This window comes from Stegodyphus dumicola, chromosome X1 (assembly GCF_044657685.1).
Source record: "Stegodyphus dumicola isolate Sdum_Otavi_A_Nest chromosome X1, ASM4465768v1".
NCBI lineage: Eukaryota > Metazoa > Arthropoda > Arachnida > Araneae > Eresidae > Stegodyphus > Stegodyphus dumicola.
Window position 1 is genome coordinate 52374650 of NC_140780.1, and position 27185 is coordinate 52401834.

Consider the following 27185-nt stretch of genomic DNA (forward strand, 5'->3'; position numbering starts at 1 on the left):
TCTTTAATTGCTGTTGTCAGTTTTGAATTATAAGCTGTTGTTGTCATGCTTATGTACTTTCAACAATTCTGAAGTCTCATAAATGTTTTTGCATTTAACTAAAAAAAAAAAAAAATCTGTTTGGCAGCTCTCTACAAAAATTTTAATGCAGAAAAATTCTTATGGACAGTGGAATAATGTTATCTTTTTCAAAGTCATAAATTATGATAATTAAGTAACTTCTTTGTTATTTAACCAAAAACATTGTTGTGTTCATTAAATGATTTGCAGCATCTGATGTGAAAATATGCCTTTAGAGAGTTTGAATAATCACTTTGTTCTTAAATTTTCAAGAGGTTAATTATTTTATGCTGTATTAGAAACAAAATATCTCTTCACAATGTCTGTTATATAGAGTATGAAAAAATATAATCTTTTTCATAGCAAGAAAGGCAGAACCTTGCGCAACTAATGCATTTTCAGTTTTATAAACAAGACAGTGTGTGTGAAAGGGCTGAGAACACCAAAACTTGAATCATACGAGTCTGAAAAACTGACAGAATCACTGGTCAAATAAGAAAATATGCAGGAACAGATAATTTATAGGATGCTAGAATTTAGTCTGTTGTAGAAATTTTTTTTTTTTTTTTTTTTTTTTTTTTACAAGTGTAATGTACAATTTACATTTGTAGAAATGTATGCACATGGTGGAGACATGAATATAGTTGGTATTAAATGTTTTACATTTTAGTAGTAACTCATCATTTTCCAAACTCATCTTTTTCCAACAAAGATAAAGTTATTTATTATGTTTCACTGTCTTTTTTTCTTAATGATCTATGTAACTATGTATAGTATGTGCTTACAGATTTCTCTATACCTTTAGATTACAGTGGAGTGTTTCGTTCAAAGGAAAAAAATGATTTAACTCATGGAGCTGTGGAGGTGGAAGACAGTCCTGAAACACTTGTTGATTTGCCTGTTGATTTACTGGATGCTGAAGAAGTTGAGGTAATGTAATTTTTATTCTTGGATACTTCAACATTGTATTCTTACTTTGCTGCAGTGTCATATGCCCATACTTTACATTTGTTAAGTTGTAATAAAATTTTTTAATAAAAATTTGCAATGAAAAGATTTCTTAAAGTACTAATGCTGTTAAATTTTAAGGTAATCTTCATTTCCATAATATGCTTTAACACAAAAGTATGGGCCCCTTCATTAAACATCAGTTTCTTTTTGCAAAAACAATAAATCTACTTCTAAACATGACTAGTTTTATTCATTTTGTCTACATGCTCTTAGTGTATATTGATAAAGTTAAAATAAACACTTTAATAAAGTATTAATCCTGTCAAATGATTGATAAAAATCTAAGATTTGGAATCTCTACTGATAGTTTCCTGTATGAGCAATATTTTGTTCTTTGCCATCTATAATTTTTTGTTTCTTTTTGGCACTGAATGTATGCTGGAATATTTTTTATGAAAAATAATAGTTCTATAAGGAAATATTTCAAAATTATCTGTATGAATTTCTTCATAGTTTGTTTTCAAAATTTTGGCACTTCATTTTAAGATCTGTGTTTGAAAGATTTTTATTTTTTGAAAGAAAGGAATATTAATGTTATATTAGTGTTAATTCTATGATGCTGAAGCATGTAGAATCTAATTCCCATATTATATAACATAAACAGTCTTCTATTTTCAGAGACTTGCAACTTTAAGGTTTTTCTTGTAAAAGAAATCGCTTTCATATATCAGATCATAAGCACTAGGCACAAAGATGTGTTCACAAAATATTTTTCAAATCTTGCATTGCATTCTTGCTTACTTGTAAAGCACAAAGTCTGCACCCATAAATGTTTAGCTTGTGCAATAAAAACGGTAAATATGCATGTGCATTATCTCTCTTATTTAGTATAACTCATCTTATAATTTCAGTCCATAAAAAGTTGTTTTGGAAGGATGGTGCTAATGATCAAAATAACAGCAGGCAAAAGAAGCAAAATTAGCTTTTTTCTTAAAACATGAAAGGAAAAAGAAAGCCTTAACATTGAAATTTCTTTTAAAGAACAGTTTTAGCATAAGGGAAAGTTCTAAATGGAGATTACTGTTCACTTTTCCTGTAAGACCATTCTGTATAATATATGCTGTAATTGCTTTTAACAAAGTTCATTTTAAGTCATTATATATACTGAGTGATTAGTTTATTATGACAACTCACTCCGTAAATTGTTGGGTCATCTTTTTTCATCAACACTGTTCCAGTTTTCATTTATATGGGCTCTGTGAAATATTAGCAAATGGAATGAAAAATTTGATGCCATATTTAATTAACTCCATATTCCAAATCTAAAATTTGATGGCCCTGAATTCTGCTGCAGGATGCCTCTTGCAGCATGAACTACAATTTACAAGTTTGGTTGAGATTCAGTGATATTTTAGGCTAAGCAGGGTAAAATTGTTTCCGTGCTTTCCATGCTATCTAAGAATAATAATTAGCTTTGTAACATGAAGCATAATTCTGCTAGAAGTATCCACCTCCAGTAAGGTGACCATTTAGCATAACTGGATCTACTTTGATGGCAACTATAATTAAATACTTTTGAATATTTTAATATTGTTTCATGTGAATTAAAGTCTACACAATGTCAGCAGAACATTCTCTAAATATGCCTTTGCCAACTGGAAGTGTTGTCATAATGCACTTAAGAATTTCTTTTAATATTGCTTCTTTTAAAATTCTATTAACATAATTCTTGGTTATTATTTTTGCCGATAGATGGCGTTGCCTCCTTGCGCATGGTTCTACCAGAGGGTATAAAAAGCCGTTGCAGAGGTTGCTTTCCCTTTCTAGTAATTTTGTTCTCCTGATGAGGAGGGACCTGTAGCTGCCCTCGAAATCGATTGAGTGTTTTAATAAATGTACGCAGAATACAAGGTTGTTATTGTGATTTAGATTGAAGTCAGAATGTTCTTCATATATTTGAAATTAACTAAAGATCTTAAACTGCATCTAGGAAATGAGAAGGAAAACAACTCTCTATTATGCTATGTAGAAGCAGATTGGAAAAGCCATGCAACCAATAGGAAATCTAACATTGGAAATTCCTTTGCATATCTGCATAACAAGGCAGTGTTTTTAGATGGAACTGCAGAGTATAACCATGTGATACTACTATGTCCATTCACTGAAGCAGACTATATAGCTTTTGCCAGGACAACAAAAGGAGGCAGTTTGGCTTAAAGGCTTTTGCAAGATATTGATGAAAACAAAACTGTTTGCATTTTCTATGAGAATAACCGAAGTTGCATTAGTATGTTAAATAGAAACAAAGGCAGTGAGATAACTAAACAGTTAGACATTAAATATCATTTTGTGAAATATTTTATTAAAGATAAAAACTACAAACTCCAATATCTGCCCACTGAAGAAATGACTACAGCTATTTTAACAAAGGCATTAGGAACAAACGAAAAATTTTTACACTAAATGTTATTGTATTAATGTGTAATACCATGTTTTCTGTTAATTTATTGCATGCAGGCATCTCAAGGCAAGTTATTTTCTTGTATTAAGGATTAAACATTGAGGGGAGCTGTTAATTTTTTATAGCTCCAAATGTCATGAGATGCAATGATTAATGTGATTTCTTTTCTTTAGTAGCTTTTTTGCTAACTTATTAGAATGTTATGTAATGTGTTAATGCAGGTTTTCAGCAGTGTACCAGGGTTAACTCTGAATGGTTGTAGTTTAAATGTTAATTGCTGTAGAGTGAACATTTTCTTTTTCGTTCTCCAAAGAAATGCTTTATTAGCCCACTCTGCATGAAACTAATTACATCACCTTTATCCTTTGAGACACGCCTAAGAATTCATTGTCAATTCACATCTGACAGTTAGTGCTGCTGTCATTTTTGCATGTAAATAATACATGTAAACCATATCTTTTATCATGACATCATGCAATTAATACGCGTAAATCGCATCTTTTATCAAAATATCATGCAGTTAATGCATGTAAACCACATCTTTTATTGGGATGCACAATAAGAAGGCTTTTTATCAGTGAGGGATGAGTTGTTAATAAGCTTCTTTTTTATATTCATTCATGTTGTTCCTTTAAATGAATGTCTCTCTCATCTTATATTAGTATAATTTTATTTATTTTAATTATTAATTTATTTTCTTTTAATCATGCATTTGAAAAATTAACTAATTTCATTCAGTTCTTCTATGTGTAACGTGTATACAAGTCAGTTTCCCTTAGAAAGTCCTCCACGAAGGCATCCCTCCCCTTAGACAGATAGCCCTAGCATGCTTTGCCATAATTAAATAAACCAAACCAAACCAAAATCATTCAGTTCTTACAAAATATACCTTTATCTAAAAATTGGTAAGGCTAATGCCAGCTTTTTTTAAGGTATTTTTAATTATTTTATGAGGAATTAGGTTATTTTTCAAAATAGTCACGAGGTAAAGTATTTCTTCTTGAAGGTGTTCTGTTGTGTTGCATATTCTTTTTATTCTAAGTAGCATTGAATAAATTGTGTTTAGGATGATCCTTTTGGAAATATTTGAATTCCAGTTGGTTAACTTTAGAAAAATTGAATTCTCTTCTCTTGTCGTAAACTCTTATAAAATTGTATTCAATAATATTTAAGTCAAGGTAGACTACATTATTTTGCATCGTATTTGTATTATTTAGTTTTAAGCAAGTGGGGTAGATATTAGAGCTTCTGTTTAGTTGTGGTTGTTAAAGGCTATGATATCATCGATTAACTATATATGTGTTGGAAAAATTTATGTTCTTCTTTACTGAGTGAACGGACAAAGGTCAATTCTTTTGTAAAAAGGAAAAATTCACATACAGAACTGGAAAAATTCACACAAGAGCTTCAATTGTCTGTTTCAGCGAAACGCGTAATGGTGTTAGCTTGGTTCCACTCTTAACTGAAATTTCCCTTGAAAAGCCAGATTGGAAGTCTAATTGGGCTAATTTACCATTTTCCGCTTTGTAATTTTTATAATTTTTTGTATTTTTATGTTTTTCATATGTTTTAATTTTGTTTTAACTTGTTCCGTCGTTCAGTTTTTTATATGTTTTAACTTTTCGCTTATCACATTGATAGGTTTTAGTGTATTTTTTGCCATTCACATGTTTCCAACGATTGATTTTAACAGTCTTATTTTCTGAATTTTATTTCGCGTGTAGGCTATTTTTTCACCCTTCAATGTTATTTTTTTTAAAAATACTGCGTTGAACTATTTCTTGGAGCCACAGCTCCTGGTAACTTTTTGGTGAGCTCACTACAATATTTCTTCTTAATATTTCATAATTTTTGCAGCATATTGCACAAAAAATTTTTGAGACCAAATAGGTCTTACCACACAATACTTATTAGCTTTTCAATTTAAATTTTATATGTCAAATAAAGGTACATTTACCTATATATCAAATATAGGTATATATGTCAAATATAGGTATATTAAAAATAGTTTTTATATGCAGATATTTCATTTTTAGGATGAAATAACACCTGATATGGAACGCTCATTAGAACATCTAAGCCTTGATGTGCCAGAAGAAATAGTTGCTTTTCTGCCTACAATGCAGAAGAAATCTGGTGATGAACGACAAGTATCAGCTAATAAATATAATTTATCACATTCTCAAACATTAGATATACATAACATATTTGTTTAAGATATTGTTAACAGCTCTTGATTAATTTTTTATTTCCAGTTTGAGTAGAGCATTTTTTTAGTTTCTTTGTGTGCATATTTATTCCCCCCTTGAAGATTAATGTTGCATGCATAACTGTCAAGCATCATAATTTTCTTTTCAAAGTTTCTGCATTATGCATTTCAATTAAGTTTATAAACAGAACTTTAGTAGCTACAAAATGCCCAAATTACATTTTCTATTAACTAAATTCTGTTGTCTAGTATTAAAGGCAAGAAATGTTCATCATTTTAGTAAATGCAAATTTCAATATATATTTTAGATTAATTGCAATAATGAAATTTGTCCTGTGCATCATGGGACACTCCATCCTAAATAAATGTTCATCTTCATTAAGAAATTTTCTTTTACAGTGAGAATTTGTATTTTTAAAAAAGAATACATTTTCCTTCTTTCTGATCTCATCTGCCCTTTGAAATGCATTGAACTTCCTTTCTACTTTAAATAATCATCAGAAGTTAAATTGTATATTTTTTTTTTTCAATCCTTTAAAATCATTCTGATTTTGTTATCTAAATTTTCTGTTGAGTAATCTAAATTATTTTGGGCTTTAAGTAATTGTGTATTTTGAAATGAAAATCATGTTCACCTAAGACAGGTATGAGCAGAAATCTGTCATAAATGAATTTATGTGTCTTATCATCTAGTCTACAATTCTTAGACAAACAATTCTTTAGCATGTGTGCCATTAACTTCCTGTACTGCTCAAATACATGTAAATATGGTTGAAATGACTAATTTTTTATTGAATAAACACTGGTTTTTATTACCTGTTTGTATTCGTTCTTTGTGCATTTTTTCATGTAACCCTAGAAGGAAAAATTGTGAAGCAAGTTTTTTAATTCCTTTCGTTTTCCTAAATCATTTGAATGCAAGAAATGTGATTTAAATTAATTGTACAGAATATATTAATATATATTTATGAAATGCTGTAGAAGGGGATATACATATTGCATTTCCTTTCATTTGTTAGCAAAATGAAATCTGTATAGTACTTTTTTTTTTCACTTTCAAAAATGAATTGATATCTTAACTTCCCCAAAACTGCAGTATCAATTATTTTTTTTAAAGTGCAGTAATTTCTAATGCCTGCAAGTCTAGAAGATAGCCTCCTTTCTCTAGAAACATTTTATTTAATATCATTTTCATGCCAGACTGCTGTATGTTCTCAATACAAATAGCATGAGGGCATTGTAATGATGTAGCAAGTGACGTCACACATGACATTGCAAAGACATCACATTATATCATCTTCAATATGCCTAAATATCTGTAAAATTCCACTTTGTTGCAAATGTAACAAAAATGTGTATTTTAGGTCTTTATCTGTACCTATTTTGACCAAAAGATGCTGTTTTTGCTTCTTTATCAACCACTTTTTGTCACAAAAACATTAAGTTATAATGTCACATTGCAACGCCTTAGTGAAACTCTAGTGTCTGCAGGAATCTGCCTTTTTCAAGACTATCTTGAAGACGTTATTATGATGCCTTTTGGTAAATAAAATTCTAATTTAACAGAAGATCTTATAGCAGTTCTTATAAAACATCTGAAACATGTATATCATTGAATAACTTATTATTCTTGATTTAAATTATTTCTAACAATCTGAGCTTCGAAAATGGACTTCCATTGATAGGATCAGTTACCTTCTTTGAACGACCATTCAGTAAAAATGTAGAAAATATTTATCATAATTTAATGCGTATATTAAATGAGCTGTTTTTCCTTTTGATTTCTAGAAAAGCATTCAGCAATTAAATGATTTTATAGCAAAGTATTTTCCTTTATTTTTGTTGGACATATACACTGGTGTGCAAAAATTAAGGATGAGACGGTTTTTTCAATATAACTTTGTACAAAAGCTTTCCAAATCAACACATTTAATACTGTAAGATCCCCAATACGTAAGGACATGAGTAATGTAAGCAACACTTACTAAAAGAGAAATCAGAGGGATAAAAAGAAGCTTTATTGAAAAAGTAGCATGGAGCGCAATGCGACTGAAGGCCGAAACATCCCTGTGATGGGTGTCCAGCAAGAATCATCCGGTCTTTAATAGGGGATATGATCTCCCCTGACTGCTAGGCAGGTTTCACAGTGTCTGCCCATGCTGAGAATGAGGGTGTCAATGAGTTGTTGAGGCATTGCTGTCCATTCGTCTTGCAGCGCCAATCGAAGCTCCGGAATCATTACTGGTGGTAAGGTACGAGCTGCCAAGCGTCTGCCTAGAAAATCCCATACATGCTTGATGGGATTGAGATCCGGAGATCGTGCCGGCCAATCCATACGTTCAGTATCCTCACTGTCTAAAAGTTGTTCGGCAGCTACTGTGTGATGACATGGTGCATTGTCGTCCATGAAAATGAACTGCGGACCCATAGCGCCTCTAAAAAGACGCACATATGGAAGAAGAATCTCATTACAATAACGGGTCCCGTTGACTGAGCCTGCGTCGAAGATGTGAAGGTCTGTACGACTACCAAGCATGATGCCTCCCCAAACGAGAACACCGCCACCTCCATACCTGTCGCTTTCAATGATGTTCGAGGGATGATTGCAGCTTCCCCGCTCTCTCCAGATGAATATGCGATGAGAATCGCTACTGAGACTGAATCTGCTCTCATCTGTAAAGAGTACTCGTCCCCATTCATTGTCTCTCCAATTCCGGTGTTCCTGGCACCACAGAGAACGCCTTCTCCGATGGGCAGGCGTTAGAGGTACACACCGTACAGGGCGTCGTGCAAACAGACCACCACCGTTCAGTCTTCTGGCCGCGGTAAAACGCGATATCGGTCGTCCAGTCGCCTGTGTCGTGTGTCTAGCGATTTCTCCCGCTATCTGCCGCCTCTTTCTTCTGGCCTGTAAGGCAATATACCAGTCATATGCGGGTGTGGTTCCTCGTAGACGACCACTACTAAACCCCCGGATAGCTGTTCCTGTAGTTTGAAATTGTCTCCAAAGTCGTGAAACGATGCTGTGAGCAATTCCGAACTCTGCAGCCACACTTGTCACACTGCGGCCTTCTTCCAACTTCCCAATGATTCGACCTCGGGTAAAAGCATCCAGATGTCGTCTAACAGATTGATTATTCGCCATTTCTCGCTGAGGCAGCCACTCGGTGTGATTTTAACTGCTATACGACGTGCAATCTCTTTGCCAGAAATACTGATCTTACACCGACAACATGCTTTATACTACTCAGACACTCCCCCGTCACGTCTACCTGCATATCTGCGCATGTGCTACCGTACATCACCTTACTTAATCTCCTGATTGGTCTTTCTGTCCGCTCTGCCTCTTCGTTCAGCTGATATGCTAATTTTTTGACTTCGTCCTTAATTTTTGCACACCAGTGTATTCACATTAATATCTGTACAAATAATAATAAAAATATTTTATATTTTATCAAACTCTGCATATTTAATTAACCATTATTCAAATCCCCGATCCATTTTTGTAATATTTCCACCCAATTTGAATTGTGTGTTGTTTTGAAGCACTATTTTAATAATTTAATAATACTTGTTTATCAGTGTGATATATATCACACTGATAAACAAGCTGTTAACTTTTCTTTTGACTTCAACCGTTTACAACAGATAAAAATGCTGCATGCAAATATGTTTGTATTCAACAAACAAACAAAAAAAAAAAAAAAAAAACTGTTTAGAGTTGTGTGCACTATTGTTGAAAATACATATAAGTAAATAAATAATAAATTTGATTTTAACGAAAGCAGTTAATTGCTGCAGTTAAAATGAAGTTGTACAAGGAAATAGTTAATTAAATGGCATTATCTTTATATTTCATTGAAAAGTAAATATTTTTTTTTTTACCTAATTAAAGTTTTTTAGCATTAATTCTTCATATGCAATTTTCCTATTGTAATGGCTTCACGGTTCAATAAGGCACCATTAAAAAAAATGAAACAAACATTTATTAAAATTAATGTTCAAAGAATAATAGTAAACTCGGAGCAGTACCTCGCTCCTACAACATAGCGAAATCTACCACCTTCCTCCTCTGAGGCTAACATGCAACTGTCGTCTCTCTCACTTGCTGAGCTCTGGCAGGCAGCTGATTGGCTTACCGCAGCCAAATACATGACACCCCCCCCCGGTAAGATTGTGCTACGCCAAAGCGAAGCAGAATCTGAAAACTGAACCAGCAAATAAGTTCACAAACTTAAATTGTATGCTCCACAAACCAATGCTTAATAATTAATACTTGTTAATATTTGAATCCTCTGACATTGAAATAAACAATTAAGCACTGAAATGACATATATAAACACTTTTATAAATGTAATACTTAATATATATATTTAAGTATCCCAATATATATATTTTTTCTTAACCAAATTAATTCAAAATATATGAGCATGTATATATGACATAATAACATACTTTGAAATAAGTGCAATAAACATTCATCTCACAACAGATGAACAGACGCTTTGATACAATACCAGAGTTCTGTAATAAAACATATATGCAATATTACTTTAAAACACCATATTATAATGCAACATTAAATGAAAACCAGTAATTTGTTTTTCAAAGCAGGTGGAAAGTAGCTCTCGTACAATTCCGAAACAAAAGAAAAATAACTAATTCTTAAAATTAAATTCTAATTCTTAAATTAACTAATTCTTCAAAGTTTTAAACATATTAGTTCATACCTAGTTCACACCTACTTCATTCACCAACTAGTCTTGAAAGACTATCTGCATTTTTTAATTGTGCACCAGGGCAATGAGAAATATGAATATTATAACGCTGAAGTGCCATTGCCCATCTCTGTAATTTGGCAGAATGCGATGCCGACTTTTGCAAATATAATAATGGATTATGGTCTGTGATAGCTCGATATTCGATCCAAACACCCAACCCTCGAACTTTTTTAATGACCACACAATGGCATAAGCCTCGCTTTCAATAGTTGACCAGTTCTGCTGAGTTTTCGAAAGTTTTTGACTGGCAAAGCTGATAGGATGCAAACTGCCTTTGCTGTCTCGTTGTGGCAAGCAAGCACCAACACCATATGAACTAGCATCACACTGTATGGTGTAAGGATTTTCTGGTTCTGGAGTGTACAGTTTTGGTGCTTCACACAGTCGATGTTTCAGTTCTTGAAATGCTGATTCCTCGACATCAGTCCATGGAATTATCTCAAGAATTTTCTTTTTCGTAAGCTCTATCAATGGGCGAGCTATTTCTGCATAATTCTTTATGTAATCACGATAATAGTTGAATAAGCCCTAATGCACTCTTTAGAGCAGTCTTCATTTTAGGACTTTTTATAATTTCGATGGCTTGTAATTTTTCAGGATCAGGTTGATGTCTTCCAGCTCCTATTATATGTCCTAAATACTTTATCTCCGAACATGCAAAAACACATTTCTTTACGTTCACCGTAAATCTGAGATCACTTAATTACAGCATGTAAATGTTTGAGATGTGAATTCCAATCTGGTGAAAAGATAGCAATATCATCAATATAGGCTTTGCAAAAATCACTATGTTTTCTTAAGGCATCATTCATCACTCCCTGAAAAGTAGAAGCTGCATTTTTTAATCCAAAAGGCATCACCTTCCAACGGTATTAGGAACGATGTGTCTTGAATGATGTTAAATCACGACTTTCTTCTTCTAAAGGTATTTCCCAGTAACCTTTCAAAACATCTAAACAGGTGATAATATTCAAGTGTCCAATTTTATTGATTGGATCAGTCATATTCTCCATTGGAAAATCAACAGGCTTGGTTACTTGAGTCAACAATCTGAAATCAATACATAAATGCATACTTCGTCTGTCTTGGCAACACATACGACTAGGTATGCTATTTCAACTTCACTTGGCTCAATAAGACCCAAGCTGTCTAATCTGTTTATCTACTTCATGTTTCAAAGATTCTGGGATCTTATAGATATATGGTTTTTTCCTTTCAGCTCCAGGTAACAACCGAATTCTATGTTCAACGCTGGCTATTTGGATCTCACCAGAAAATAACGTGATGTGCTTGAGTAAAAGCTCGTGTAATTCCTTTTGTTTGCTACCCTCTAAATGACTAATATCCACCTCGATGTCCCTTTTAGATGCAGCGCAATCCACTTTATTTGAAGTTGTATGAATTTCCCCAAACTCAGAATCATCTTCAAATATCACTCCCACAGTTTGTGCTCGAACATAAAATTTTCTTATTTTGTTTACATGAACATGCCGCACACTCCCATCGAGTAATTTAACCTTATAAGAATGAGGATTTACTCTTTCAACAATTTCACCTGAACCTGTCCACCTAGCATATAGCTTGTTGCTAGAGTCTGGTATAAGTAAATATACTAGATCACCATTTTTAAATTCTTTCATACTTTTGCAAGGGTTAAAATAATATGCGTAAGCTTCTTGTTTTTCCGCGAGAGATAAAGAAGTCAGCTCAGGTGCTCTCTAAATTATCTTTAATTCTTGTAGATAATCAACTGCTGAATTACTTAGATTAAGAGGTAATATTATTTCACCGGACCATGATAACTTTAACACAGCTAAGGGACCTCTAGCTTCACGACCGTACATAAGCATAAATGGAGATACACCTGTAGTACAATTTGGAACTTCACGATACGCAAAAAGTAAATAAGGTATGGGCTTGCAAAAAGTAAATAAGGCAGCTGATTGGCTTTCCGCAGCCAGATACATGACACCCGTTATGAAAAATAACTGAAATATCTTTCTTAGTGCAAATACATGTTTGTTCGCAAACATACTTAAATGTGCAATTGTGTGTAGTAAAATAGTAATACCAAAGTAACTTCACTCACCCAAAGTAACATTAATTAAGGAATTTTACACAACTATCATTATTCTTTCTTTACGAAATACACAAATGAATTATTATATTGTCCTTTTTAAAACAATTTGATCAAATTTCATTCAGGTATTTTTTTTTCCACTAGGAAATAAACACTTTACCATGATATCCTGTACATTAGTGCTAATAAAATGATAATGAAAAAGATAATTTTAATCAAATTTTATATGAATTGATTAAATATATGGCCTTTAGGAAAACTTTTTATTTCTCATAATAATGCTGCAATTATTCACATTTATCAACTGAATATATTACAAAGTAACTGAATTTTAAATTACATTAATTGGATGTGTTATTAAAATAAAATCAAATGATTCTGTACTTAAGTATGTAATACTTAGAAATATGTTATAAGATAAAATGATGAACATAGCAGTTAAAAAACAATAATGGCATCTTTTAAAGGTGTTTTCTGTGATTCTTCAGATTAATTTTATTGTTTTAAGTTATAGTTTTTACATGAGCTACATGGCACTTCAGCCACTAGTTTTCTTTGCAGTCATAGTTCCAAGTATTTGAATATCATTAGATCTCAATATTACGCTGTTCCTGAACTGGTACATAACAGTTTTATGCACACAAAATCTTAATTGCTTGTATAATGATAACAGATGTGATACTTTCTTGCCACCACAGAAGTTAATTTTTGTTCATATTATGCAAAATTGAAACTTAATAGCTTTAACTATGCTGGTTATAGTAATAAAACTTAATGTAATAAAATTACAGAAAATGAATAATTATCTGTATAACTGAGTCTCCACTTTTAAATAATAAAGAGAAAATATTCGTTACTAAAAATACATTTTTAATTAATATGCAGTGTTATGCAATTCAACAGTGAAAGAAATGCTCTTGAGAAAAATAATCCCATAATTCACAAGATTGAAAGACGAAAAAAATGACTGTATTAGACTTTAATAATTCTTTTGAATTAAATCTTTTAAACTAGAATTTTAAATGGTTTATTAGGAGGAATACAAAATCGCAAGGCTTACATTTTCAGTAAATTTGACTTAGTGTAGTGTGACTTAGTAAATCTATTAGTGTGAGAAGAGCATCTAATGAAATCTCCATAATCAATTTCAGTATGGATATAGGTTTATTTGTGACTTGCAAAACTGAGATCTAAATTATATTTTTATAAATTTTTACACACTTGCATTAGTATTGGTTCAAAGTTTATAAAAAACTGATCCTTGAAAATATGAACTATAAAAATACAAGGGTAATGTATAGAAGGTTATGCGTGCTATTTGCTTATCAAGTGGCATTAAAACATTCGTGGGAAAAAAATCTCTGCATTCTTCTGACTGTGTTAAACAAGGGTACTTCCCAGACCTCTGGCTATAATGTATTGTTTAACTGCCAGCTTTGTAACATATTTCTGGTTATACATTCAACAACAGCAACTTAATGGATTTTCATACCTCATGTGTGGATTTATATGCACTATATTTAACTGTCATTTGGCTGAACGGTATTCACTGGCTGTAAAAATGTAAATATCGCCACACAGATTTTTGGATTATTTCATAAACATTCTTGTTTTTAGAAAATGTTTTTTTTTTAAAATTATTTACGAGCGGAGCAGTAACCGTAAGCCGTAAAGATAGCCAAATAAATGTCTTTCACCAATGAGTTGGCAACTTTTCGTAAAAGGTGCAGATAATCAAAGTACTAAACCTAGACTAGCAGTTATTTTATATGACATTATGCAAACCAAAAGCAGTCACTATCTAGGAAAAACTGCTTATTTTCCACTTCTAACAGCATCTCTTAGAAAGAAACAGAAAAAACTTCAAGCAGTTGCAGTTTGGCAGTGGCCAAAACAGATGACTCGAATGCTGTGGTATAAATGAGTGTAAATAAAAGGCTTAGTGGGAATTTTCTATTCAAGTTAGTAAATAAGTAAATAAGGTATGTAATAAGTAAATAAGGTAAATAAGTAAATAAGGTATGTATGCTTGCTTCATTAAAATTCATGTTTCAAATTTCCTCAAACTGGAAAAGTAGGCTCATCAGAATTATGTTTTGGAAGCACTCCAAAAGTAAAGATTTAAAATTTTTTATTATTTTTGAAGGTCAAAATATGCTTTCCGTTACCTTTGGCTGTTCCGACATGAATTAAATAAAAGAGAGAGAGATTAGAGGATGTGGAATATCTAAATTCAAACATTGAGTATTAAAATAAATATTTTTAGTTTTCTTTCTTGAAGTATTCGGTGGGAAAATGTTTTTGTTTTCTAACTATATCTTTCTTGATTTTGAAAAATATATTTTTGTACATGTGTTGAAATTTAAGAAGGAAATGGCAGAAGAAAAAGTGGATACATTTAAAAAAGGAAAATAACTGTCTTGCAAACTGCAGTTACAAGAATGTTTAGGAAGTAGAAAGTGAATTAAATAAATCAGAAGTTAATGTTGAATGAGCTTGAAAAGTTTTAAACCAGATTAGTGCAAAAACCGAAACACTTTTTTCTCCTGATGCTGAGTTAGAATTAGCTTTAAACCCAAACAAGTTTTAAAATGAATAGGAAATTATAAAACAATCAGGGCCTAATTTCTAAAATTAGAAGTGCCAGAGACCCATGGAAGATTGTCAGGAAAGAAGAGCAAAAATAAATAAATAAATAAAATGGCTAGTAAAATAATTAATGATTAGAATAATTAAACAAATAATACTAAAATTTAATAAAATGCAAAGAGATAAATAGAAATATAATAAGTTATTAAACATTAAAATAAACTATTGGACCTTGGCATTTTTGTGGTTTCGCCTGGAATTATATTTCACACAAAAAATGAGAAATAGCTCAACCGGTCTCCAGTTTAATTTAAGCTCTGAATATAATGTGCTAGTTCAAGGGATGGTAGAAATAAAGACCATTATTTTTCCAGCACACCAATAAAAATCATTAAAATGGTTAAAGTGTCACTAATGGAAATATAGAGAATGCTATAAACAATAAGACAGTACGGTGAAAATCTTAACGGATGACCTGTAGGTAGAAAAATCAAAAGAGAAGAGTCCAACATTTTCTGACCACTATCTCCTCTCATTATAATTCTAGTTGGCAAGCAGAATATCACAGGGAAACAAATTTTCACAGAATCCGAGGTTTAGCTGAGAAAAAAAGTGATGGAAATGCTGCTATGTCCCGCTCCTCTACTTTCGAATGGTACACACGCTTTCGCGATGGCAGGAAAAGCACGGAAAAATGACCAGCACAGTGGACGACGCATCACAAAACGAACAGAAAATGAGGTCGCAAAAGTCCGCGCTTTGGTGACTGCAGATCGCCAAAAGATCCTTAGGATGATTGCGGATGAGTTAAAAATGGGCAAGGACACGCTGCGCAAGATTTTGAGGGAGAATTTGGGAAAGAGAAAGATTTGCTCGCGGTTTGTGCCGGATTTTTTGACTGACAATCAGAAGCAATGCAGAATGGAAGCTTTTGGGGACTTAGTCGACGCAACTGACCGGGGTCCGTTGCTTCTGCAATCGATCGTGACAGGCGACGAATCCTGGTGTTACCAGGACAATCCCGAAACAAAAAGACAGAGTGCCGAATGGGGATCACCATTTTCTCCAAGACAGGAAAAATTCCGTTTCCAGAGGTCGAAAGTGAAAGTCCTGTTGTTATTATTATTCACTCCGTTGTATTAGCCCCAGTCCTGGAATTTAACAGACACACCTTGTATTTATGAAATCCACATGCTGAGTAGAAAAACTGAATTGTACATTTTGTTATCTCTCACACAAGAATTACGATTGTAATTTCGCTTCTAGTTTATTGTTAGATGGGGAAGGAGATATTTTGAAAAGAAAAGGCGCATTCTATAAATGTTTGACAACATGTCATTTAGCACAAAATTTCAAAACAAAAATAACTTTTTCTGGAAATAATACACATAACTCTTTGTGGAAATAAACACGCAACTATTATGTGTAATGAAGAAAATCCTTCTGTCAAAGCTTCCGCAATTAAAAAGGGAAGGATCAGATCTTAAAATGCTGTCAATCCATGCGAGCTATTCAGAAGTAGATCTGCAAACTTTAATTTTGTGCATATATAGAAAGAAGAAAGAAAAATGTTTCCGATCAATAACAGATACAGGAAATGAAAACTATCATCGAAGATTATTAGAGATACAATGCAATATATTTGCTAGCTACAAAAAAGGGAACTATTCTAAAGTTAAAGCAGTTTTAAAACCATGGCCAAAGAAAAAGTTAGAAAGAAGTAAAAAAATCTTAAGAGCAGACAATGGAGGAGAATACACAGACAAAGAGATTGAGGAATATCTAAAAGAAGATGAAATCGAACATCCGACCACGATAGCATGTTTACAATAGAATGGTCTAGCATAAGGAAAAAATCGATGTATATTGGAAAGAGGAAGACGCCTGCTTCTCGATTCCAGACTCAAAATGCCGCGAACGGGCTGGCTGCACGGGTGTTTTCGTGGTTTTCCCCATGTGTAACGTGTATACGAGCCACTTTCCCTTAGAAAGTCCTCCACGAAGGCATCCCTCCCCTTAGGCAGATAACCCTAGTGTGCTTTGCCATAATTAAGTACACCACACACCACCAGACTCAAATGAAAATTTTGGGACGAACGTGTAATGACAGCTGCATATCTACAAGCAGACTATACTATTAAGATCAATCGAAAAAAATAATATTATATAGGTCTAGTATGCGCTCTGGAATGACAAAATACCGAATTTAAGCTGTATGAGTATATTGAGCAACATAGCCTATTGCCTGGTCCTAAAGAACAGAAGACTACAAATGGACGAAAAGGCCGAAAATGGGTTCTAGTTGTACGTAGACCGTTATGCAGGATATAAAAACTATTTGCAGCATACAGTCAGGATCGTCATTAAAAGAAGTCACGTTCGATTAAAATAAAAGGGAAGAAATACCTCGTCAAATAAACGATTGGAATGAAGAAATACAATGGATATTTAAGAAAGGTAAATAAAAAAAAAATCACGTTCTATGTCAAGAGAAAGAGGAAATTCAGTCCAAACGGAAGAAGATCCAAAATTAACGAGAAGATCTGAAAAGACAACGAAAGGAATACCGCCAAATAATTCTTATTCAAAGTAAATAAAGAAGAAGTCGAATTTTTTAAAAATTGGAAGAACTGCAAACTCTTCCAACAAACGAAAACGAACTGTGGTTGAAATCTACAAAAGATGAAGTGAAAGAGAAATAAAGCAGGAACTATTTGATCTTCCAGAAGGAAAGAAAGCAAAGCAATGGCATTAATCAAACAAAATACAATGTTTCAAGAAATGTCATCCGATGCAAACAGAGGCGTAGCTAGGGTTTTCAACGCGCGCGGACAACTGAAGACTTTCCCCCTCTTTCTGTGTGCCAAGAATGGAAAAGGTTTCATTCTAAAATTTCGTAACATCAGTGTGCCGTCCCCTGAATGCTCCACACGGGGACAGATTTCCCCTCTTGCCTCACCCTAGCTACGCCACTGGAAGTAAAGCTCGTCTGATAGCTAAAGAATATTGCCAAAAATTTTGGCGTAATTGTACTACATCTGCACTAGTCGTAAAATACAATACAATAAGGCAGAGCTTAAATTGCCCCCGAGCTCACCGGAGCTTGGCTCCGGTACTTCTCAGTTTTTGAGGTAAATCGTAATGCTAACCGGAGCGCACTGGAGCCCTAAATAAAAGAGATCCGGCTCTTCTTTTATGTAAGTGAAACACTGTTTCAGTAGACAAATTTTATTTTAATAAAAAGTATGTCTTAAAAATCTATTCTTTTCTGAATGCATGCCTATCTTTGTCTGGGAAAAAAAACTTGGCGGAGGTTGAGGCTTTTAAGGTTAGAAAATATCCCATCCACGCGTCAAAGGCTTATTCTCCAGGTAGTGCAATGAATTGAAAGTGAGTGAAATTTTTCGTTCCCGAAAGTGTTAAATGAGATTATCTTGGTAGTGCACATGCAACGCTAATAACATCCCACTGCAGAGCTCTTATATACTTTTGAATTACGTAACCAAATACAAAAATTGTCACTTGTGCAGATCTGTTCTTATGTTGTTATCGGATCCGATTCGGTGGGAATTTTTCCCTCATTCGCATTTTGCGAGACATCTAGAATTATATAGGCAAGGCATCTCCATCAGATAGCGTTGAACTCTTTTCTGTTTATTTTCGAAGCTGCAGGTCTCCGTTAAAGTTTCTTTTCATACTTTCATACTATGTGTAACGTGTATACGAGCCAGTTTCCCTTAGAAAGTCCTCCACGAAGGCATCCCTCCCCTTAGGCAGATAGCCCTAGTGTGCTTTGCCGTAATCTCAATAAACCAAAACCAAAAACCATGCTTTCATACTATTTGTAGCATTATCTTCATTTGTGGCTTACCTTTTTCCCCTGGTATGCTGGAAAAATTAAGGTCTTTGTTTCTCTCATCCTTCGAAACTGTACATTATCTCTTCATTCAGGGCCTATATTTTGTTAATGCTTGCTGATCTATAGCTTAATTCTTCTTGTGAATCTTTCCAGCCGCAGCCCAAAATAAGACGATGTTCGAGATTTTATTTTATTATTTAATTATTAATCACTAATTAAATTTTTATTTGTTTTTAAATTTTTATTGAATTTTAATTGTTTAATATTTAAATTCTAATTACTTTATTATTCTAAGTATTTAATATTTTAATCACTAATTATTGTATTATTTTAACTATGTAATATTTTAATTACTAATTATTTTATTATTTTAATTAGTAATTATTTTATTACTATAATATTTATTTATAATTTATTTTTTCCTTCCTTTCTTGGTGGCCTTCCACATACGGCTGCAGCACTTCTAATCTTAGAAATTAAGCCCTGAAGTAAGGGCAGTTTTGACAATATCAGCTAAGAACAATATGCATGAAAACTATTTCGAAGTTAAAACAGCATTTCTATACGAAAACTAAGTAATATACGTGCATCAACCAGACAGTTAAATTTTTCCAGGGAAAGGAAACAAAGTTTGTAAAGAAAAGTATTTAGGAATTGAAGCAAGGAGCCAGACTTTGAAATTCCAAAATAGCTGAAATTCTTTGCAATGGCGACGGTTGTATCCTAAAAAAAGCTGATCCACGCCCCTTTCATTAAACAAAGGAAATATAAGAACTTACATAACTGTATATGTTGATGACACTGGGATGATGAGGATAGGTTACACTGATTTGGCGACTAGATATAAGGATTGGTAACTGACTGGTTTGCGCTTTATTTAGGTTGTGTGTTACTGCATATAGAACTATAATGAAATTTATTATAAATACATGAGAAGCTCTATTATTAATACAATAACGACAATTAAAAAAATGCATAGGCAAGAAAAGAATTGTCCTCATCATGCGAGAATCTTGCGAGCGGCAAGAATCTCTCAAGTCAAGAGTTCAAGAGCATTCTGGGTTCTTTTCTTGTCTAAAACAGTTTTCAGACTGAACTAGTCACGCTGTTTTAATTTTTCGGTTGTATTTTACGTCCTTTGATTCGTTATAATTGAAACGATACCAGAGGAGAAACAGGATCATTGTCTGTCACCCTCCTTGAAATCGAGAGGCTTTGATGACAGACATAGTGTGGATTGATAAAAATCCCTGACACTGACTGTGAAGTTATGATTCTTCAAATGTCAAGCGGAGTCGTAACTGAACGAATTATGCTTCTTTAGTGTCAGATTTTTTTGTCTCACTCCTCGTAACAACTCGAACACTGTGACCTGTGGGAAACCCATACATGAATTTCTTACATTTGCGTGGTCCGCCGCAACACGCTAGTCGTGAGTGATAAGCATGAATTAATCCAAGAAGTTGAACGAATATCCGAAAAAGTTTGACATTCAGAATTTGAGAGAAATATCTATATATTTAGGAACGGAAACCCAAAAGGATGAACACTTTAAACTCCACCAAGCTAATAAGATCAAGAGTATAATCAGGAAATTTGACGGCTGATAGCAAAAGAAACTAATTTAAGAGCATGTGTACGAATTCAATCATACCCATGAGAACGAGTTCAATGAAAAATAAAATAAACAAGAGAACAGTTTTCCTGATAACCAGAAGCAAGAGTGTTTATTTAGCAAGAGTGTTAAGACTTGATATAGAAAATTCTGTTGGAATACTTGGCAGAAAAGTGAAAAATCCATGGGTATTGGATTGGCATTGTGGTATTAAAATTTTTCGCTATTTAACAGCGACTATCAGTTGCAAATTACATGTAACAATTAAACGATGAACCTGTCATCAAAGCATGTTTTGACGCTGAGAGGGTCGGAGACAGTTGTGACGGAAACTCTACATGGGATGCATATTTCAAATCGGATACAGTATAGTATCATGAGCAAGAACAAAACTAGGTTGGTTTGTAGAGTCATTAGGAGGTAAAAAATACCTTATATACTCCCCTTTTAAAGGCGATTGAGGATTAGAATACCCAGTTGACAAATCCTGGTGGTGAAGAATCATCGTTCACCAGCTTTTAGTTCGGTCGTCACTTTAAAATCATTAGGTTATTTTGAAGCAGGAGATGTGAAAAAATGCAAAACCTTCGCCGGGACTCGAACCTGGACCTCTCAAATACGTACCAAGTGTGCTACCGTTACACCACGAAGACATGCTAGAAGAAGGGAGAATATATCTTATAACTTTATCTTCTACAGAAGCTGAATATTTGCTATAACTATTCACAAAAACCATGGTGGATGAGGCAACTCAAAGATTTAAATTTCATTCAAAAGTGGCTAGCATTATATCTGAAGACATTCACTGTATAAATCTTTCTAGAATGATGAAAGGGAGCAGTTACACTATACGCATTGATGTAAAATTCACTATCTCTGTGATTTACAAAACCAAGAAATCATCAAATTACAACGCTGCAGCAGCAAAGTGATATGTGTAAGCATGTTCACGAAATGTTTGCCTAGACCTCAAGTAAAACATTTATTGATTTTTTAATTTGAAAATATTTTATTGAATAGAATTGGAAGTATTCTGTTTGGCACAGCTCTTCTAGTAAAAGACTGTTGAACTGCTCGTCCAAACGAACAGCGAGAAAGTGTGCAACATTCATCCCCTTTGATGAAATATAGACCTTAGCTTTCAGATACCCTAAAGAACAACAATCAGAAAAACCTTTCTGTTTAACAATGAGTCGATCCGTGGATTTGAAGGAGTAAATTATGTAAATTTACTGCTAATTTCGCCTTTTGTTTTTCCGTACTGCTATAAAATAAAGTGCATCATTATCTAATAGCCCCTCAGGGGCTCGCCTTCTGTGAGTACGGGTGTGGCAATCCCGAGGTACCCTAGCCCTTCAAGGGATCACTTTCTTGGTGAGACGGGAGTCACGATCCTGGAGCCTTTAGTGACCTTTCCTCCCTTCCTTTTCATCTCTACTATTTTCATTTCTTCTGCCCTTGTGGTTTTCCTTTTCGAGGTTCAGGCTCAAAGTGAGATTCTGTCACATTCCTTGGTTTAGAGTTTCTCACGGAGAGAAAAACCACCTACGCGTTTGCCGTGCGTTGTGACCCGTAAGGCTGGAAAGGAGGGTCATGGTAGTTGAGAGGCGAAGTACTGTCCCCAACACACTGCTTTGGCCTCTGCTTCAGATTGAAACAGGAGGCACTTGCTTGTCCCTCCTGGTGTCAATCGGCTGGTCATGTGTCCTTAAGGACAGTGGCTTGGAGATAAGCTTTCGGAAGTTCCTGCTTTCGGGAGAGCTGACTGTGGGGTCTTCAGATTGCGTATAGACCCAGTTAACCCTGGCGCAGTTTTCTGCATCCCCTTGTTGGACTCCGTGGTGGGTGGGGCGGCCGGGTCTAAATTATTTCTCTCTTCAATATGGCTAATTCAAAAATATATATGATTAAAGAATATAATTATAAGTGTGCTGTTGTTTTTAAACCTTTTTCTCTATCTAGCGTATATACAATAAATCCTGTGTTTGGCGCATATGGCCTTAAGAGCTTTGCGCCATAAATCTATTACCACCACCACCACATTATCTAATAGTATTTGGATGCGTTGTCTTAAGATAAGACATTAAGACATTGAATAATTGTCGCGGTGTAATCTCGGAAGTCGACCTTCTCTGTGTTTCTGAAGAAGAGATCGCCTCCCAGCTGTCTGACCAAAATGTCTGTGGTGTTAAGCGGATCAAGAGGCGTAAGGAAGGTCAGTTGATCGATACAAAACACGTGATCCTGACCTTCAATTCGCCTGATATCCCTAAGAATACTAAGGCCGGATTTCTAAATTGTTCTTTAAAGGCCCGTCCACACGAGGACGCTCCCGACGTAGTTGACGTAACTTTTTTGACGCCGGCGTAAATTCGCAGGACGCAGAAGACGTAAAACTGAGTACGCTCCTGTTCAGCATTTTCGCCCGCGACGCGCGCGTATAGCCAATAGCCGACCGAGTTCTTATCACGTGTCATAATCAGAAAACCTTCTTGCTTACCCGTTTCAATATGGCGTCAGAGCCACACAGAGATGAGTTTTTGCTTAGAAATATAACTGTATACAACAATAAAATAATCAGCATTGTTCACGCCATTTTCAGATTTCTCAAACCGTACATATTAGTATACATTTAAAATTCTCATTAAAGGGGAAAACTGTATACTTATAAAGCAATGTTCCGACCAGTATATCCATATGCTTCACCTATTTATAACACCGTAAGTAATAGGAACCTAAATAAATTACAGTTTCTACGAAATCAAAGTTTCTGCCTTACAAAATTCTCCTTAATTATTATAAATATTGGCTATATCATGTGTAATAAAAAGCTCTATAAATATCCCAATATTAAATACACCAAAAACTAACTTCAGCAATATAATAACTTCTAAAATAAAGCAGTTGACTGTGAAAGAGTATTCAATAAAATACAATTACGAAATTTTGGAGGAAAGTTACAACTTGTGTCATACAGCAATCATTTATTGAAGTTTAATTAAATTACCTTTGCAGCAACTTCTACTTGTTACATTATTTTTCACAAACTCTGCTATCGCAGATAGCTGAGTGGTTAGCGCGCTGCTTTGGTAGCGGAGAAATGGAAAGGTGGCAAGTTCGAACTCACCCGTAGACGGTATAATTCAGTTAGCTTTTCTCGTTTTGAAACGTGTTTCTTATATTTAATCATAAATCATTGTATTCTTATTTTACCTATTATTATTGTTTTCATTTCTTATTTTATTCATTATTATTATTGTTTTTAATTTAGTTTAAAAATGTGCAATGCAAATAGAAATCCTTATGTAAAAATATATCTGCATCTCTTTATCATATATCATCTATAAATTCTCTCTTTATTTTTACTTTATTGCATATTTTATCATGCACATAATTTCTCATAAACTGTCCAAAGTTTGAACCTCATTCTAAATTCAAAAATAAATAAAAAGAAAAACAAAAGACCAAGGGAGAGCGAGTTAAAAAAATATGAAGTTGGTTTTATTATATGGTGGATGGTGTATATAAAGAGAATTAAGTAATTTAATTCTCTTTATATACTGTATTCCAAACCAATTTTATAAATCCTAATTTTCATACGATATAGAATCTGCAAGTCTGTCAAACTGGTCGATACTCATCCTGAAGGAATTAAAAAACAAGTAATATACCCCCTCCCAAAAAAAAAAAAAATTAAGTCAATTCCTACTTAGGTCCACAAAGAAAAGTTTAAAAATGCAAACATAAATAAATAAATAAAAATACAAACATAATTTTTTTTAATTAAAAATTAAAAAAATTTTAATGTGTGAAAAAGCTGTATTAACATCAAGTGTCATTCACTGCAAGTTTAAAAAATTGTATTTGAACTTGAATGGATGAATAAAAAGCATTTTATGTACTGAAAATTTGAACAAGATATAGGGAGAGTGTGAGCTAATAGTAGGAATTTAATAATTCCAGATATTCCTTTCGCAAACAAGGCAGTAAAAAAAAAAAAAAAAAAAAAAAATCTCTTTGAACAGGTCGCTCTAAATAAATCTTTCGGACCCATTCTTGCCATTTTTTGCGGTTTTGCCTCTGCTTAATAATTGCACATAATAGTAAAGTTTCAGCTATAAAAAAAATCATCTGATTCGGACAACTTGCCGCAAACATACAGAAGAACAGCGAAGTAATAAGATACAGCTCTGTTGACGCTATATTACAGCGTCACGTGATTTTTGCGCAAAATAATTCTATTGGTTAAACGCACTCTTCGCAAGCGTACTCGTTTGGACGCTTTTACGCTGGTAACGTAAAAGCGCGTTCGTCAGCTACGTTTCGAGCGTACTCGTGTGGACGGGCCTTAAGACGTTATAGTCCAAACCCTATGCGATTACCTTCAGAAATGTAAAGGGTTTATCTGATCACATCGGGGTTTATCTGAGCTAACGGAGTCAGTTTCATGTGTCGACTAGCTCCGCTATGCCTGCAGTTCAGATTTTTCAATTTGCTGCCTATGGGGAAAAACTGGTTTAGGGTATGGTCGGCTACGTCAATTGTCTCCGTTAGCTCAGATAACCCCCAGTGTGAACGGCCTTTTAGAGTTAAAACTACTCTATAATTAGTTGCGTTAGAACTATAACTAGTAACTAAACATGAAAACTTCTGAACTAATTGTAAACGCAACCTGGTTTGGCATTCTGCCAAAACACTTAGGTTCCTTCCCGTGTAGTAGCGATAAACACTAGGGTGCCTGCGGGCAGTGCACTACCCATTCTAGAACTAATTTTAACTTTCCTAATGAATTCATGTACTAACTTAAAAAGAATTAATACTTTTTCCGTAATGAATTAAAAGGGATGGATTTATAAATGAGAATTAGTAAATATTTTCGGATAAAGAATAGTATTGGAGATAAGCGAAATTCACCAGAAAGCCGCGCGAGCGAGGCAAGTTACACAGAACTGGTACTGGTAATAGAGCTATAATATTAATAAAAATTCACAATATAGATAACATAGAATATAACTTAATTACAATGACTATTTTTCACAAACAATTCTCTTACTGAGGATACACATGGGTCGCTTGTTATTCTTACCATGATTGTAGTCATAATTGTAAATACTGATGGCAGGATTCAAGATACTGCGTTATTTAATATGAAAATTCTTAGCAAGGTAACAAAAATAAGTTCTTATTTGACAAATTTTTAATTCCTCGTGGATTTTACTATTTCGCACACATCACGGGGCATTCGTGATACGCCGTAAGGTACAATTATGTGCAGTTTGCATGTTTCTCCTGCTGGTTGTACATGAATAAGCCCAGACCGGGCAAGCATAACACAGCAGGGGACGCAAGTTGGATTTATAAATGAGTAATTTATAAGCAATGGATAGAACGCTGCCCCGGCAATTAAGGGGAACAGTTGAACTTTATGTGCACAAAACTTTTGGATAACAGATGTAATGAGTAGGGTTCATGTAAGCGTTTTAGTGAGGATCATACCAAGATAAGGACTTGCCTAGCCCAGGGCAGAGTTGATCCATAAAATGGCAGGTTGTCAGTGATGTTTTTTCCCTTTGTGAATAATATATTAATATAATAATAATATAATAATGGTATCAACATTGACTTGAATTTTTAACGTTGTCAGCCAGGTCTCTAATACCTGGATGTGAGATTGTAACCGTTGTATTACTTGGCTAATAGATGGGCTTCGCCGCCCAACCGGTATAGTGGTTAGCGTTGCTGACTACCGTGCCGAAGGATCCGGGTTCGAATCCCGGAGAAAGCATGGATGTTTGTATATGTTTAATAAAAATTTATAAAAACGTTTGTTGTTAATTTCAATATTAACCCTCACGAATGGGAGGAAACGGCGTTCGCCAAAGTCCTCATCATCTTTCTTTTTGTCTAAAAGGCAAGATTGATACTGATACAGATGGGCTTCGTGTAAGGATCGCTGTGCCATCAGCGTACATTGCTAGTGTAGTGTCGGGTGTGCTGGGAATGTCGTTCACATAAATGTTAAAAAGGGCGGCTCCTAAAAGGGATCCTTGTGGGACGCCAGCTGAGATAGCTCGACATGTGGAATGTGTGTTAATGAGGCGGATGACAATACGTCTACCTGAAAGATAGGATTTAATTATATGCGCAATGTAATCTGGAAATTGCAGATTGTTGCTGTAGTTTGCTCCTAAATCCAAACTGTTGTGGGATGATGATGATCTTATTTACCTTCAAATGATCCTGGATTCTTCTCTTCATATTTTTAACAATATGTAAATAGATATCTATAAATGCGCAAAATTAAATAAAGTTTAATCAAACAGTTAATTACAAATGAACAGCATCTGTTATCTCAGATTACTTAAAAGTAATTTTCTGCCTCCTTTTAAATGTGCGCTTTTTGAACGCAGTGAAAAAAATGACAACGTAAAAAAATTCTTCCTTTTATGTTCTATCCATTCATGTTCAATAAATCAGGCCGAGTAGAGTATGCGTGTTTTATTACTTAAAAAATCATAATGATCAAATTTTTTTCTCCCACCTCACCTCAAGAAATTCAACAAGTCATCAAAAATCTGAA

General features: G+C 33.9%; 1 protein-coding gene across 1 annotated transcript in view; it reads left to right on the plus strand.

Moving 5' to 3' along the window:
- The window catches only part of LOC118197176 (doublecortin domain-containing protein 2-like), a 34724-nt gene extending 28228 nt beyond the window's left edge, over positions 1 to 6496 (plus strand). Inside the window, exons 7-8 of the mRNA XM_085807344.1 lie at positions 866 to 990; positions 5509 to 6496. Coding sequence (XP_085663470.1) covers positions 866 to 990; positions 5509 to 5688 — 305 coding nt within the window. The 3' untranslated portion in view covers positions 5689 to 6496. The remainder of the gene's footprint in view (positions 1 to 865; positions 991 to 5508) is intronic.
- Positions 6497 to 27185: the final 20689 nt, after the last annotated feature.